Source organism: Protopterus annectens, chromosome 2.part1, assembly GCF_019279795.1.
Source record: "Protopterus annectens isolate FY-2018-M chromosome 2.part1, PAN1.0, whole genome shotgun sequence".
Classification (NCBI taxonomy): domain Eukaryota; kingdom Metazoa; phylum Chordata; order Ceratodontiformes; family Protopteridae; genus Protopterus; species Protopterus annectens.
In genome coordinates, this window is record NC_056729.1 from 1,109,053,646 (window position 1) to 1,109,070,989 (window position 17,344).

A 17,344-nucleotide genomic window follows, 5' to 3' on the forward strand; every position below is an offset into this window, starting at 1 on the left:
ACCAAACCATTCCAAGGCCCTAGACTCCCTGTTAGGGGGGATGGATGGTGGAACTTTGTTGAGCCAGCTCCTTTCTGGTGGCTGCTGCTACCACCATGACATCGACAGGAACACCTTTAGTCCAGTAGGGATGGTCGGAAGGGGAGCTAATAATCTTTTCGGGTCATTTTGGGATATTTTTCACTGTGTCCAGCTCTTTCCATGCCCTGAGCTACACAAGGTTGATAAGGGGGTCTGCAAAGGGGGACACCCAAAAGGTAGATGGTCTTGACCTAAAAGCTTCCAGAAACACCAATTCCTCAGGGTTAGGGTTTTGGGAAGACCAACCACCTTTTTTGCGAAGTATCTCCATAATGTCCCCAAAGGAGGCATCCTCAGGTGGTGATTTCGGGGGCCCATCTCCTTCATTGAGATTAGTGTCCTCAGTGGGGGATTCCAAAAGGCAATCCAAGTGTCTCCTTTTGCACTATTTCCAAGGAACCACCTCAGTGGGGTGCGCCGGGGGGGAGGTACCGGAAGATTCTGGGTGGTCTACAGAGGAAACAGTCCAGAAGACATTCTAGGAAGGCTGTCTCCGAGGTGACAGGATAGACAGTTAAGACACAAACTGCTGGAGGAGAGCCAGGCTCCAGGTAGAGATAAAGCTCTTCTGGGTGCAGACGAACCCTCCCCACCACCTTGAATGCCGACGGAGATCGAGACACTGAGGGCAACCCCATCAGAGACAAAGCCATCGATGGGAAAGCTCCACAAATCCCTACTGCCCCCAGATCCGAGTGAGAAGTTGGAGCTGAGATATCAAGCACCAAAGCCCTGATTGGACAAGACAGCTCTGAAAATTTTGTGGCTGACTTCAAACCCTGAGACCCAACACTGAAGCTATGGCTCTTAGAACCACTCTTCTCTGAAACAGTTGGAGCCGGTTGAATCAGGGAGACCATTGGAGTCGAGGTAACAGCAACTGTAGGCTCAGACTTCTCAACTCCAGGTATGTTCAGGCTCAATAACTCCGAAGCCAGGGGTCAGATCGGAGAAGGAGATATTGGAGTGAAGGCAGGGATATTGCTCATGGATCCAGAGGGGGATGGAGCAGGCAAAATCCCCAGCTGGATTTGTGCCTTGAGGAATTTCACCATCATGCTGTCTACCTTAGCTTTGGAAAGGTTACAGTAGGACCTAGCAGAAGAGGCAACAGAGGGAGACCTGGAAACCAGTCTTGGGGGTCGCAGAAGAGGGGACTTAGGTCTTGAGGCTACTAGCTCAGGGGGAAAACTATGAGCCCTGTGCTGAGAAGAGCCGAGGTAGCCAATTTAGTCAGATCTGAAGACTTGGAAGAATTGGCAGGAGGTTCCCCAGGTTGGCGGGAACTACTGGGAGACCTCTTGCATTCTTTGTGTTTCTTAGTGGGGGTTTGAGCCCCTGAATTAAAAGGTGTCACAGCAGAAGAAACTGTGGAAGAAGGAGGCCTTTGAGAATCAACTTGTTCCTCCTACCAGTCAACGCTCATTGGTTAAAACCAGCATATACTGAGCTGGAAGAGTCCAAGTAGGCAGCCCAAAGACACACAACGCATCTGAGAGAGGAATCTTGTGCCCACAAAACAGACATTTCTTAAACCCCACGGGCTTACAGTCAGCCATACCACAATCAGCAAAACATCAGCTCAGGAAAAAGGAAGGGCAGACAGCAACAATAGAGAATTTAACAGGAAACTACTACCTGCTTTTTTTTTTTAAACAAAGATCAGAAGAGAAGAGAAGGGATAAAGCTAGAAAGGGTAGGGAGAAATGAATAGAAACTTATTCCCAAAGAAAGTACTAACAGCCGAAAAACTGCCAGCTACAAAAGATTAACTTAATAAATTAATACAAATACGAAAGTGAATATGAAAGAAAGAATAAGTGAAAACTTCTGAAAACTCACTGAAACCCTGAGGAGCTGAGATAAAAGCAGTCCCAATGCTTGACCAAAGACTGGCAAATGAGATCTGGAGGATGTGGGGAGGCAGAGCATTATGGGTAGGAGATGAGCTCAGATTTTGGATCCTAGAGCTTTAGTATGCAGCCGAGTCAGATCCAATCCTCAGATCTGATCCCACAGGTTGAAGAACAAATGAAGACAACAGCATCAGATCGTATGTTTGACCTATCATTGAGCAGAACATGTTGTTTTGTTCCTACAAGACAGGAGATCTCCTGGTTTTAGGATGCATTCAATGAAACTTTATAAGGTACAGTATTACTTTTAAAATAAATCAGTCCCTTCCTGGCCTCTTTTCAGTCAGTTACAGAATACTGAGCTCTACTAAATACCAAATTGTTGAATACAAGTAAATTAACCTGAGGTGTATATTTTATTTACAGAAATGAGGAATTAAGGACAGCCTTAAAAGCAAACTATTTAACGCAGTCATTAGTTCAACTCTGGAACAGGGTTCCTTTACATATTTGACAGTCTTCTTCTTTGCAGATATTCAAAGAACAACATGATACCTGGTTGGGTCCCAGGGTATAAACACATATTGAGGAGTCTGCATTCTGAATGGACTTTGGCCTTTACACAGAAATTACTGAAAATTGAATTATACTGCATTTGAAGTACTGGCTAGCACTTCTGAAACAAGTTTAATTGACTCATCACTATATTTTGCAGCCCTTTGGGAGGGATTCATAAAGGTTAACATGTGGTGTATACTATGTACACATTAAGGTAACAATTGAAATTTGATCATCGTGATAAAACAGACACAGTATTACCAATTTCAAAATTTGTCACTTCTACCTTCCCATACTAAATCTATATACACAAATACACATATATAATGTTTAATTCATGTTTCATCATTGTACCTATGTTTACTGTTGCATCTTGTGTATACTATTGCATTTTGTGGACCTCTGCTGCAAAAGGGCTCAAGACAATTGGACTGTCCCGGTCAATAAATGCAAAGCAAAAAATACAATAAAAAATAAGTGAATTAGTGGCATTATGAAGGGTGTCAGATGGAGAGGTCTCTCAATAAGACTATACCCAAGCAGAAGGAAAAACACTTGCCATGGCAAGAAACAAGTTATGAGAATGATTCTGGGCTTGTTTTTCCTTTACTTTCTGAATACATTTTGTAATAAGATGCAAGTGGGAAAAGAAGAGAGAGCCCTGGTGGCCATTTCTGAAAGATATCATCCCTGTGAAATTCCCTCTAGGGATTGATTAGGGAAAGAATTTGCTGCATTTGGCAGCAATGCTCCCCAGTGATGAAAGAACTGCACTAGAAAAAGAATGAAGGGCCACTTGTGGGTCATCAGTAAGCAATGCCTATAGGAAGTATGCATCTGTAGCGTCCATCCAGACAGGAATGGGAATTTGAAATGTGCATTCCAGAGTAAGAGTTGGAGTATCGAGCTACCAATGCAAATGTATCCTGTATACCTTAGAAACCTAAATCTGCAAGAACATAGGGGCTAGTAACTGACACCACTGCACATTGAGAGTCTAATACTACTAGAGGACACTCATGAAATCTTACACAAGGGACCATGTAAACTGCAGCCATCATTAAGCCCAGTACTCAGAGACAAACAGCTGCTGTGACTGACTGAAAGTGAAGAATTTGTGACACCACAGACTGCAGAGGAAGAAGCCTTTCCGAACAAAGATATGCTTTGCAGGACAGCATGTCTAAGATGCAGTCTATGAAGTTTAATTTCTGCAAGGCCTATAAGTAGGACTTTGGCAGTGTTCACTGTTATTCCAAAGGATTGGTAAAGACTCCTGAACTGAAGCTAATTTGTCCAAAGTTGACATGGCTAGCAGTCAGTGATCTAGGTATGGAAATACCTTCACCCTTTGTACCAACTGAGTCACAGGAGTTACCTATATGCATTTGCAAACATCCCAGCGAATGAAATGAGACTGAATAGAAACATCCGTAACAGATAATGACAGGCTCCTACTGTGAAGCATAAAATATACAGGAAAGACACAGCCAAACTATAGTCTTCACTGTGTAATACTTTAAACCTCCTGTAGTGAAGGTTCATGGAATATATTTTGATGACCTCTTAAGGACATACCAGTGTTTCAGTTACATGGCTTCTGAATGCCCATGAATTTATATTTTAAGTCTTTATTGGTGCATTCAGGCCAATAAAGTCAAACCACTTCTGAAAGCAAAACAGTTACCAGTGGTATACCACAGGGATCAATTTTAGATCTTCTCCTTTTCGGCATACATTTCTTAGACCTTCAGGCCAGCACTTCTGGGCTATGGTTAACCAAGTTTGCAGATGACTGCAAATCAAGTACTGTTCTTCGATCTTCAACTAACTCATAGTTGCTACAACATGACTTAGACGATGTTAACAATTGGTGCAAGGACAATGATCTCAAATTAAATGTAAAAGAAAAAGAAGCACAGTTCATTTTGGTAAACAACGCAGTTTCACTTACCATACAGGACATGCACCCCTCCAATCAGACACTGTTGTACGGGATCTATGCACTCTTGTTAATAATTCCATACTATTTGTCCAACATGTCTCCACAGTAATTCGGAAAGCCTTTTAACTGGCCCATCTAAGTTCCAAAGGCATTTCCACTAGATGCAGTTTGTCTTGATTCCCCTTTACTAATATCGTATCAGACCCATTACTGAATATAATGCCACCTTTTGGGATGTATTTATCTAAACATATCACACAACTTGAGAGACCTTCGAGATTTGTAACTGAAAAAATCAGTGGCCTCAAAAATCTTAGTTATCAGGAGAGGCCTGCAGCCCTTTCACTGTACTGTTATAGACTCCTCCGTGGATATCAATGCTAGCCTTTTGTGCCATGAAGGAACCAACCCTATCTGATCTCTTATTCCATTTCAGAAATACTAGTTCATCAAATACTCAGTTTAAAGGAACTAAACATTCATCAGCAGATAAATAAGACACACTGGCATGACAGATTCATAACTCAGTGTATCCCTCAAGTCTGGAACAAATTTCCACTGTGTATCAAGCAGAATAGCACCCTTGCTACCTTCAAGATAAACACAGAAAATTGGATGCGCAGCCTCAAATTCTCTCCTGGTCTGCTTTGTCATAACCTCCTTAAATCTAGAGGGAAATTTTAATAGGGTTTTTTTTTTGGCTTGGCTTGAAATGTGTTGTGTGTTTTTTGTTTTGTTGGTTGTGTTTTTATAGGTTTGTGTTTTGCTTATAATGTTTATCAGCAAAACAAACTAATAAAAAAATAAGCAAATAACATTTTATTATGCTTTTAACTGTGTATACTGGTATTTTATATCAATACATATGTCTTCTGTTAAAGTCTATGAGAATTTTTTTGATTTATTTGATTTTATCCATTCAAAGAAAATGAATGTCCTTTACATGTAGCTCCTTTTAAAGTCACTCTCTTGACCCAGTGCTTAGAAATCTTGAGTCTGATTTCATCCATAGGTAGTAGTTATTGCATCCCCCATGCTGCACCTGGTTTCATAGTTTGCTATGGGGAGACTTTCTTTAGCTTGCCTAGCTGCTCTGTATGACTCAGAAACTCTGCAGCTTCATTCCTTGACATACCATCTTGTTTTGTACTGCTTGGTAAAGGCAACATAGAGAGTCGATAAAATACTGCTCCGGGCTCTGCACTCACTAGGCAAGTTGGCCCACACACACACATACGCACACCACCCAATATAACTTTATGAGTGAAGCCAATATATTCCAAGGTGGATCAGTTTTGTCTAACAAACTTATTATTTTCAAATAAAGTAAGGTGAGAGCCAGGTACCTAGGCAGTCATCAATCACAGCTGGTGTGAAACTTTCTCATTGTGGTCTACTGCCCTGGATGGGCATTATGATCAAATGTAGTAGTCACATAAAATCAGTCCTACAACTCCTGTGCACATGACCAGCTTAAGATGAATTTCCACCTGCACCCATGCCAACTGATTCATGCACCAGTGGCCAGTATTGGTTCTCCAACGTAAAATCTGTCTGAGGTAGTAAGAACCCAGTGACTTCTCCGAAGATATGTGAGGTAAGTCAAGCACTTCACCTTCTACCTGAACACAGAAGGCTTATGTTATAATAAGGACTAAACCCTATACCAATGGAGTTTGCTTACATCTAGGAAATTACTTTTCATGTTGCTTGTCTAATTTCTTCCACAGTACTCCAATTCTATTTTCAGTTATGCAATATATTTCAGTATGGGACAATGGTATCCAACTTCCTATTCACTATAAATGCTCCTGAAACGTAAACAATTTGTTCTCTGTCCTTCTCAATAATGGCACCAGACAAGCAACACCTTATTTCTATGTCACATGCCTTAGATAAACCATTCTAAAAATGCAGCCCACTAAAGAAAGATGCATCTTCTCCTGAGGTGCCCCATACTACTTTCTTATGGGGCTCCACTCTGAATGTGCCCAAACTTCTTCAAGGTTTCTACTGTCGGTGGTTCCTCAGATGAAACACAGCCTGCACCAAGACTCAGCAGGGAGGTACATCTTTTAGGATGCTTATCTGCTTCACAACCCTAAAACCATTCTTAACCCCCCTGTGCTCCAACTCTGTCATATTTTAGGCAACCCTTTGTAGTTACTGTGGTACTTGCCCTTAACAGGATGTCTTTAAATCCTGACCATCTTTTACCTGGAACAAAAAAGATCCTTTGTGAGTTTCAGGAAGCTACCTGGAAACATGGTATCACTACAACCCCCAGGATATTTAGTGTAAAAGAGCAATACCATAGTTAATACACAGCCATTTCCAACACTGCTAATTTCAACCCTTAACACCTTTATTTTTTATTTTTTTTTACTTTTACATAACTTGTTCCTTTTCTTACTTTTCTGGAGACTGCCCTATGAGATCCTGTTGTTGCATTATGTCAAGAAGTTTCTGAAGTCCTCCGCTGTTTCTCTGTTGTTACATATTCAGCAACTGAAAGGGATGAAACTTTCTTAGGTGCCTCACTGGCAAGACTGCTGGAGCATATCAGGGGCATTGTTAAATGAAAGGTAAAAAGCCCCATGGCTACGCATTTTGATGATTTTTATGATGAAGGTTAGCTTAAAATCTAGCATTTCAGAAAATGTCTGAATGCCACAAAGGGGTGCAATTTAAGAAGAGTTTCCTTATACTGAAATGCTATACTCTAAAACCAAAGAGGCTGAATTAACATTGCATTTGGAGAATTCTTACTAAAATTAATTAACAGTAAACTGAATGAGGAATTTGATTCATTAGGATGACACACTTTTCTGTATTCATCTAGTTTTTTTTTTTTACTGTCTTTGAAGGATTGTGTTCAAGATGCTACAAGGTGTAGGAGATGAATGTTTTGTGTTTTTTTTTAAATAAAATTAATTATTTTTCTGCTGTCACTGACTTTGGCTATTCTTTTTGAATTTGTGACTGGTCTGCATATTGTTTTATATAAGTTGCCCCTGTTCCCACATTTCTGTAGATTCTGGCCCTTATTGATCCTGCTGTTACTATTATACATGAATACAATCTTCATCTGAATTGTTCTTTGTTGCTGTTTGTCACCGTCACATATCCAAGCAACTGGAAGGGATGAAAACTTTCTTGCGTACTTCCGTGGCACATACACTACTGGTACTGACAGGAAACTTATTTTTACTACAATTACTATACCTACACAAACAGGATTAGTTGATGGTGGCAATGGAATGGGAGTAAGTACAGGAAGAAAGGAATATGCTAAATCAGTTCTCCCAACTGTCTGCCATCATTCGAATACATAAGGTACCACAGGCTGTACTGCAGCAGACAATACTGGTACACAACTCCTTCTGCAAGTCTGTGGTCCATTAGCTCTACTCTGTCATCGTCATCATCATCAACTTTCAATAACACAATTGTTCTAGACAAAATTTAATGAAATTTTTAAACAAACAAGTGTTTTTTTTTTCCTGTTAGGGCTACTATTCAAACAAAATGTGCTCACATACATTAAACAATTTAAACTGTACCATACAACATATAATAAATACAATTTTAGCAAGAAACATTTTATCTGTCTGTATGACTTTTTATCCATCAATTTATTTATTAAACAGCTGGGTGATCTGGTTAAAAATCATTTTCAGTACCAAGCCAGGCCAAACACACATAAAGCACAAACATCAGCAGTACAACAGCATACACAAAATGAAGTTCTAAAGCACATTTAGTGATAGGTTTATAACACTAATGTAGTACACAATGATTATTGAAAGAATATGATATACACTATAAAGTTCAGTCAAACAGCAACTATATGAAAATACAGCAGGATTACATGGCAAACCTGACATGAGGTATGTCTAAACAGTTAACTAGGTCTTAATACGTTACCTCCAGAGTATTCTGATATTGTATGACGGATGCTGATATGGCTTGACTGAAAGGATCACCAGCTTTGGCTGCCATGTCTTGTTTGACTAAGAGGGCCAGATCGACTAACTAAAGGAAAAAAAAGCATGTATTAAAACTTTAAAATTTTACCAATCAAATATAGCGAGATGCGGAAGTATATTTGCAATGTTTTAAGGAAGAAACTCTCGGCAAACGTGTTTTCATACATCAGAATAAACAAAAACATTTATAGAAGTCTAGAAGGGTATAATGCTATTACATCTGGCCCTGTAAATTTATTAAACACAGTTTGCTAGTTCTGATCAGCGAAGAAGCATAACAACCATTCCACAATGTGGCTTATAAAACAATACTCTCAAAGACTGACAAAAAGACATTAGTAGTAGCAATGTATGAATTCAGGACATCAGCTGATTCTTAAAACGATCATCTACAGTAGGTGTATCATGCAGATCCTTCTATTTTTGCACTCTCATGGGTCACATCAAAACATCAAGTATCAACACACTTTCAGGGCTATGTCCTCTTTTAGTAGTTTATGCATACAGACCATAAGTGTATAATACATAACAGTAATGTTAAGGGTTTGTGGCTGACCATGTTTGCAGTCATCTGCAAACTTGGTGCCATCATAAGCTCCCCAGAGGACACAAATATCCTCAAAGAGGGCCCATTCTAAACAAATAGCTGGTGTCAAAATCATGGACTAAAACTAAATATCAAAAGTACAATCATATGCTTTGGCAAGTTTGACTTTCCTTATAACTATCACATACCTCTAAAAATTTATCCTGTAATTGAGAATCTTTGTCGACAATGAATTGTGCTTTGATCACCATGCATAAACTGTTGTAAGGAGTGCTTTTTCATCACACAGCTTATATCTATATGTACTGCACCAAGGTCCAGGGATATAATCGTTCCACTATACTCAGTATTCATTACGCCAGTCACTGAGTTTTATGCTCTTTTCAGTGTGTGTGTGTGTGTGTGTGTGTGTGTTTGTGTCCAAACACTTGTCACAATTGGGATGACCACAATAATTTCTCATTAAAAAATAAAGGGCCTAAATCATAAAAATTACGCAGTCTGGCTCAAAGTTTTGACCGTTTTCTTATCATACAGCTTACTGACAGACTACCTCTGCCTCACACATAGAGCTTCAACAGATCCTATTCTGACAGAGCTATTACACATTCGTGAGTCGAATAGTATTGTAATCACCCACTCAAGGGATCTTAATCCACTTTGCAGAATAAAGAGAACATGTTGGCGGGATAGGAACATGTATCAGAGAAAATACTACTGTTCTTACTCCATTCGAATGAAATTTGGACAAATGGAAGAGTAACCACAAAAATATTTCTCGTTTAGCACACCTGCCCTCCCTCAATAAACGGGGAAACATATAAATGATACAACATATCCTTATTCGGCAGATCTCTCTGTTATTTATATGTAAAATATAAGGGCTATAAGCTACTATGGGAAATATAAGGCTAGGCTTCTTGGGATCCTCACAAATCAATAGCCTGGTGGGTACCTATGAACCTAAGTAGTAAGAACTGAGGATAGTGCACCTACCAGTTTAAGTACAGTGTGCATTTAAGGAAAATGTCAGAACTGGTGTCACAGAATAGGCCCTGTTAGTGAAAACTACATTGTACTCATGGATCACTGGGTGAGTAAGCCCACATGTACAAATTTATTGCACAGAGTAGCTTTCCAAAGAAGATATACATGGTGTATCAGATTATCACACCATTAATTATTACTTGTGGCAGCAAACACATGGTTTGCCTAACACTGTTTTTTCAAAATCAACTAATGCATTTCACCTTCCAGTTTCTAAATACAGTAAGTATTTGTCATACCATGCTACAGCAGTTAATACAGCCTTAATACCTATTCAGTGCAGATTGGATTTTCATCTGTGGGATGTGTCCAAATGAAATGTTACTTTGAGGTGCACTTGACTTAGTTATGTAGGGTTGCAGCAAAAGACTGTAACCATTGAAAACAGCATGCAATATATAGTGAGTACTTTAAGACGAGCTAGAAGCAAGGAAATAAATGAGCAATGAAAGGAAAAATTCTAACCAGCAACCCCAACCAAGTACATAGGGGCAAGAAAATGACTAGTAGTGTGGTTTGACAAACAAGGCTGTGGGATGGATTAGCTTCTGCATACTTGGGTTTGATTTCCACCACGTCCAGTATAGTCTCTTTGATCAAGTTAATTTATCTGTGCAAAAGCTACAAGGGTCCATCCCTGCATACAAGTATTTATTGTGTGGCAGGTCTGTCCATGTTAATAAAAGTAATTAAAATGTAAATAATGTAAGGAAAAAAAGACAGAATGCGTAAAAGGGCAATATCTCCTAACTTTGCTAATCTTTCATAAATAATTTTTGGTCTCACTTTTCCTTGTCTGTCATCAGATAAATACCTCTACCTGTGGCAGTAGCTTCTTTAAGAGATATTTCAGGATTTATATATTACCCACAGCTTTACCAGTACTAGGCATTTATGTATCCGAAAGCAGATACAATAGTACAATACAATTATTCTGGCATATTGGTCCTTCCTGTTACTCCTTCCCTCCTAAACAAACTTCACTCATTGCTTTTACAATTTAAAAAATTCATTGAAGTGCTTATACAGGTTTCTCCACAGCAAAGGTCCAGTGAAGAAATCCTGGAAAGACAGTGCCCAAATCCAGTTATTGAAATGTAACTCGGTGAGATACAGTTGCAGGAAGGTAAATGTTTTCAAACAACAGACATGGGAATCAGAACACGAATGAAAAATCACAGAGAAAGTTAACACTTAAAGATGTAAATAACAGCTACGTCATGGAGGAAGAACAGGAACATACAGCAAACTATGACAAACAACTGTATAAACAGAAATATTAACTAATTTTTTATATATGAATCAGAGTGAAATACTACAGTAGTTAAGAAGGTTTAAGTCAATCAAGAGTTTGCACAGAAATTATACAATCTGGATAAAACAGAATAAGCCAATTCATTATCCAATGTAAGAACTAATGCTCCTCTACACTGTTGTTAAAAAACCAGAAAAAAAATGAATCATGCATGCTGGTCCATCAAGCTTCAACACTGAGCTAACAGTGACTTGTGTATGGGTAGAGACCAAATGCTGCCCAGTCCTAAGGGATGCTTTTCTTCCTCCTTTAGGGAAATGCTTGAGTTTTTTTCCTAAGAGTCAATTCCACAGCAGGGATAAAGGAGTAAGCAGCTGTCAATGGTATATGTGCCACTCACATATGGCACATATGTACACAGTCTGATCACAAATACGTAAAATGTAGAGCTTGGGCTAGTAAAAGTGAGAGCTGCTAACTCTCCATTGTTAAAGATCCCTGGCAATGGGACACTACAAATCCTTTATGGATGTTATTAGGATGTTACCGGGCTTTGAAAACTTCCATAAAAGAAATGGATGTGCCCAACAAACAGAAATTACAAGTAATTGTGGCAGCAAAAATCTGGGAAAGGTAGAAAGAGAAAGACGGATAGGCAAAGGCATCCAAAAATACCAGAAGAGGATGATGCAGCAATCAACAGGGATACGGTTATCTTGAAGTTTAACCAACATACAGGGGGTGGGGGGCACTGATAAAAAATAACTCAGTTTATTATTTTATTTTATTTCATGATTTAAGTTCCCAGGCTGATCCTGAAAATGGTCTATGTGACCAGTGTTCTACTCAGGTTAACAAAATTAAGTAAATAAATACAAAAATAATCACATGGCTACATGCTTACCTATTCATCAGAAGCAACTACCAGAAAGGAACAGTGACCTTAATTACTACTTTCAGTAACCTTTGGTGAACATTACCAAGTAACAAATAGTATTCTGAAGTCTACTTATAATGCTAATTACTGATACTACTAAAGCAAATGTTAAGAAAGTTCACCTGCATTTTTGGGAGAGTATTACCAAAGTTACATACATTTATTCAGATAAAAATGCAGTTTATTATATATGGTTGTACTTTGTTTTCTCTGAAACATTTGCATTTCCTTACCTGTGCCACTGTTTCATATGCCAGATAAGCTAGAATCTCCATAGCAGCAGCATTTGGCTTTATCTCCATGCTGCTACAATCCAACCAGTCCCGGAATTTAGAAGCTTTCTTGTCTATATGTAAAAAAAAATAATAATAATAATAATACACTGACGATGGCTGTATGAATATTTGGACTTCAAATTTACAAGCAAGAAAAATATGAATTTCATTTACAACCTTCCTATAATCTAATAAGAATGCAAGCACTACAGTAAAACATATGTTTAGAAAGTACCCCATCACACCCGTCTGCATCTTGCCTTTTCTGTTACAGAAGCTTATAAAATTGTACATATTACCAACAAATTAGGCAGGTTTTACATGGGTATACAATAGCTACAGTTCCTTTCCTTACAGTGCAAAGATCCAAGGCGGGTTTGGATGAATATCACAACATGCTCACAAGATTTTGCATATTGGTTTACAACTCAAATACTCATAACCTACCACATTACGCATAGCTGCTGTCTATATCCCTGAAGCAAAAAGTTTAACTACTACTCTCCATAAATCTTCTTCAGCTAACTGGTCTCTCACTAGACCAAACCTTTCAGCTGGTCATAATAAGGAAATCGTTTTCACTGCCCAGTTAATTATCAAAGTATATTCTGAAGAACAGAAAAGGTATTAGTCCCTTTGTATTCCCCCATTTCTTATTAGGCCAATTACTGAATATAAAGGTCTAGTGGCATCCATCGTGCCAAACATTTCTAGTTTGGAAGTTTCCTAACCAAGAAAATCAAGACAGTTGGATCTCTTAGCTATCCCGACAGATCAAAAAATTATTTTCCTTTCTAACATCTCATACAAATCCCTGTCTTACTTTTCAGGCTATGAAAGACCCTATTTTACAAGATCTTCTCCTGGTTGGAAATGCTCGTAATGATAAAAACAACTGCTCCAAAACTCACAACTTACATTGTAACATAAATATGAATTCCTAACCTGTGATACAAACTTCCCTCTCAAGATAAATGTTATAGCCCCTTAGTTTTGATAATTGGATGGGTTCACAATACTTTACCACAGGGATTAATAATGTGGACCTTATCAATAAGGGATGTAACCCTACAAGCAATACTTCCTAGACTGCATGGCTAGACTACACAAAGTTGTTTAAAATGCCTGTCTAGTACTAACCTATGAAACTGCAAAAAAGTTCCCAATTGAATTTACTTACAACTATCAGTCCATAAAAATGTAAAAACATCACCTCCCCCCCAATGCCCTCAGCAATTTTCTTCATAGGATCATAGGAGGTTACTGTGCTAATGGCCTGGGGGTCCTTAAAAGCCTAGCCAAGAGTTTATCCCAAAAAAGAAACCTCAGTCAGCACCTGTCACCCCTGTCAATGAGGGACACAGGTGGAATCCCTAGGACAAATTTATGGTTTCTGATCTACTCATCAAGGTTACATTTGAAGAGGGTCAGCGACGCCAAAATACTCTGTTTGACATGTATGGGAAGTGTATTCCAGAGATGGGGAAGCCTCTGGGAGACAAAACTGTCTCTCCAACAGGTTTTGTTAATATCACATGTTAAATTTAGGCCTTTCAATTGAGTAATGCACGAACATTTAAGACCTACGGATATGCAGCATCTCTTGTAGGGCAGGGTTTGAGACTGCCTTGTAGGCAAGACACAGATCACCTCTGAGCAATCTGTACAATACCAAGTAGAGTGATAGTGATTTGAGTCTGTCCACTTAATACAGGTATTGGAGGCCATGGATTCTTTTTGTGAGGTATTTATGTGGCTTTTCTGTTGGTGCAGGTGTTTGGAGAGGTACACACCAAATGGGGTGTTGTACTCAATTATTGGCTTAATGAGAGAGGAGTACAGAGAGGTAAAAACCTCCTTTTTAATGAATCCCTTTACTTATGAGATGAGCCAAGTAAAAGGCTTTTCTGACTACTGCCGCTACATGATGGTCGAATGTGAGACTGTTTTCAACCTGTGTACCCAGGTCTCTCACCATAGGTTGTGTGCTTAGGGGGTTGCCATTGATGTGGTAATCAGAAGGGGCCATGTTTTTGCTGAATGGTATGATAATACATTTTTTTTTAATTTTAACTTAAGGCTATGACTTTGGCACCAGTTATTTGTTGCTGTGAGACCCTCTTGATGTATATTAACATCATTTGGGGAGTCAATGACAACACCCAACTTACAGTTGTCTGCAAACTTGATCAGCCACAGGACTTTTGTCTTTACCTGGACCTCTGAGAAGTAAATGTTAAACAGCAGTAACGGTCCCAGGACATATCCCTGGTGAACAGCACTAGTGACAGGTCTGCTGTCGGAGGTGGAATCACCTATTCTGACCTTGTGGTTCCTATCGGTGAGCCAGTTGGCCACCCACCTGATGAGATAGGGATTTATGCAAAGTTGTGTTAGCTTTTCGATGATGCCCGAGTGGGGAATTGTGTCAAAGGCTTTGGTCAAGTCAAAGTAAGCTGTATGTACTGACTTTCCGTCATCCAGGGCCTTGGTGACAGTCTCAAAAAAGTCAACCAGGTTCAACAGGCAAGATCTGCCTTTGACGAATCCGAACTGGGTGGGGTCAAGTGCTTGGAAATTGCCTATGTCCTTGTTTATGAGGTGCATAATAATACGCTCCATGACTTTACAGATCAGACTTGTCAAGCTAATGGGGGCGATAGTGCAAGGAGATTACAATGGCAGTTCTCTACTCTGCTGGAAGGAAGCCTGTGCTTAGGTTGTGGTTGAAGAGGGTGCTCAATGGGGAGGCTATTTCTTACTGGAGATGGTGCAGAATACAGCCTGGGATGCTATCAGGTCCCATGGAAGTTGTGTTCTTTGCCTTTGATAGGGCTTTATTCTTATACAAACCCCAGAAAATGACCCTATAACCATCACATGAAGAACCTTTTCAGAAGCCAAAGAATCACAGGTCTAGCATAACCTGGACAGGACACAACTAAAGTAAAAGTCAACCTCAGACCCGAACAATATTCAATTCTCTTAACATTCCCATCACTGATAAACACTTTCCAGTGGCAGAAGACCTTTGACAGGTTAGAATACTATACCTGGACAACTCCTACTCTTAAAATGATGAAAATAAGAGACAAGGAATGGAATAAACATAAAATCACTAGAGATCCTTTTCAATGCCTAATCTTTTCTCTCCTTTAGGCAGATGCATAAAATGAGCTAAGAAATCTTACATGGTCTCCCAACTCAGATTACTCTGGAAAGTTATAGAAACTGCTCATTTCAACTAAAATAATTAAAATATGTCTATGTCAAGCATGGACCCTTCCACTATCCAGGATTTCAAAACATTAATTTCCGCCTCATCCTAAACAGCAACACTTTTCCCATTCCACCATAGCACTATTAACTCTCACATCCCCTTCCAATCCCCAATTCCATCCACGCAACTCTTACATCTCAATGAAGTTGTCCTTCATTCTACTTCCATTCAATATCCTTCCAATATCGCCCCAAAACTGTTAAAGAAAACAGCCAGGAAAACTAACTATAACCAAATCATTATCCACTCAGCCTTCCATAGGATAGCAGTTCTCTCCGTAACAAAATTTCTGACACACACATCCAGCCTACAAACTAACTTCAAGAAAATGGAATAAAGCTTAAACTGGAGAGAATCATCTCTAATCAAAAATAAAAATATGTTTTTTACATATACGTATATGTATGTAGGGCAGCCACGGTGGTGCAGTGGTTAGCGCTGCCGCCTCACAGCAACAGGTTCTCCGGTTTGATCCTCGGCTGGGGTGCCTTCTGTGCAGAGTCTGCATGTCCTCCCTGTGGTCGTGTGGGTTTCCTCCAGGTGCTCCGGTTTCCTCCCACATCCCAAAGACATGCTGTAGGTGGACTGGACACTCTAAATTGGCCCTAGGTGTGAGTGCGTGCATGTGTGTGCCTTCTGTGGAAGGTTGGGCGCAGGGCTGGCAACTTGACACCGTAAAACTCCACTGCCAATCATGAGCGGACAGGTGATCCGCTGTGGTGACTCCCTAACCAGGAAAAGCCAGAAGAAGAAAAGAACATATACATATATGTATATATATATGTGTGTGTGTGTGTGTGTGTATGGATTCACTTTATAATTTTGAAATACTGAAATACAGAATTTCAGTATTTCGAAATCATAAAGTCGAACATCCATAATTCCGGAAGCACACGAACACATACACACCATACACCACACTACACATACATCGTCCAACCCACAATACAACAAACACAATACACATAAACACAAAAACACAAACAAACAAACCTACACTACATGTAAGCATGGGGGATGCGCCCCCCCTGCAACCCTCATGTGGGGGCTGTGCCCCCCACACCCCCCTACTTATATATACTAACTCTGAGATCGTACAGACACAAAAAGGAAACACACATCCACACACAAACATCACACATATACATACATACATCAACACATCCAACACTTACACACATTCAGGCACACTCAAACTCCCACACAAAACCCTTACAAAACACTCACTTAACATCAGTTGTACCTACATCCGTACACAACACGAACCACGATACACTCCCAACACCACACGCCACATACCGTAAGCCATAACCACGAATTCAAGATATTTGAATTTGCGATCATGCACTTTCACAATTTTGAGTCTTCGAATTTATGATTTTGAAATACTGAAATTCGGTATTTCAGTATTTTGAAATTATAAAGTGAACCCGTATATATGTATACACACACACACACACACACACACACACACACACACACACACACATATATATATATATATATATATATATATATATATATATATTTCTTTTTTTATTTTTTTATTTATTTATTGACATTTGTTAACTGGA

At 39.4% G+C, this 17,344-nt stretch overlaps 1 protein-coding gene across 2 annotated transcripts in view; it reads right to left on the reverse strand.

Annotated features, from left to right (window-relative positions):
- The window catches only part of SUPT3H (SPT3 homolog, SAGA and STAGA complex component), a 3,063,171-nt gene that overhangs the window by 738,131 nt on the left and 2,307,696 nt on the right, over positions 1-17,344 (reverse strand). For both annotated transcript variants that reach the window (XM_044062653.1, XM_044062652.1), the window contains exons 7-8: positions 12,449-12,561; positions 8,368-8,475 (exon numbers count right to left, since the gene is read on the reverse strand). In XM_044062653.1, the coding sequence (XP_043918588.1) occupies positions 8,368-8,475; positions 12,449-12,561 (221 nt within the window). The remainder of the gene's footprint in view (positions 1-8,367; positions 8,476-12,448; positions 12,562-17,344) is intronic.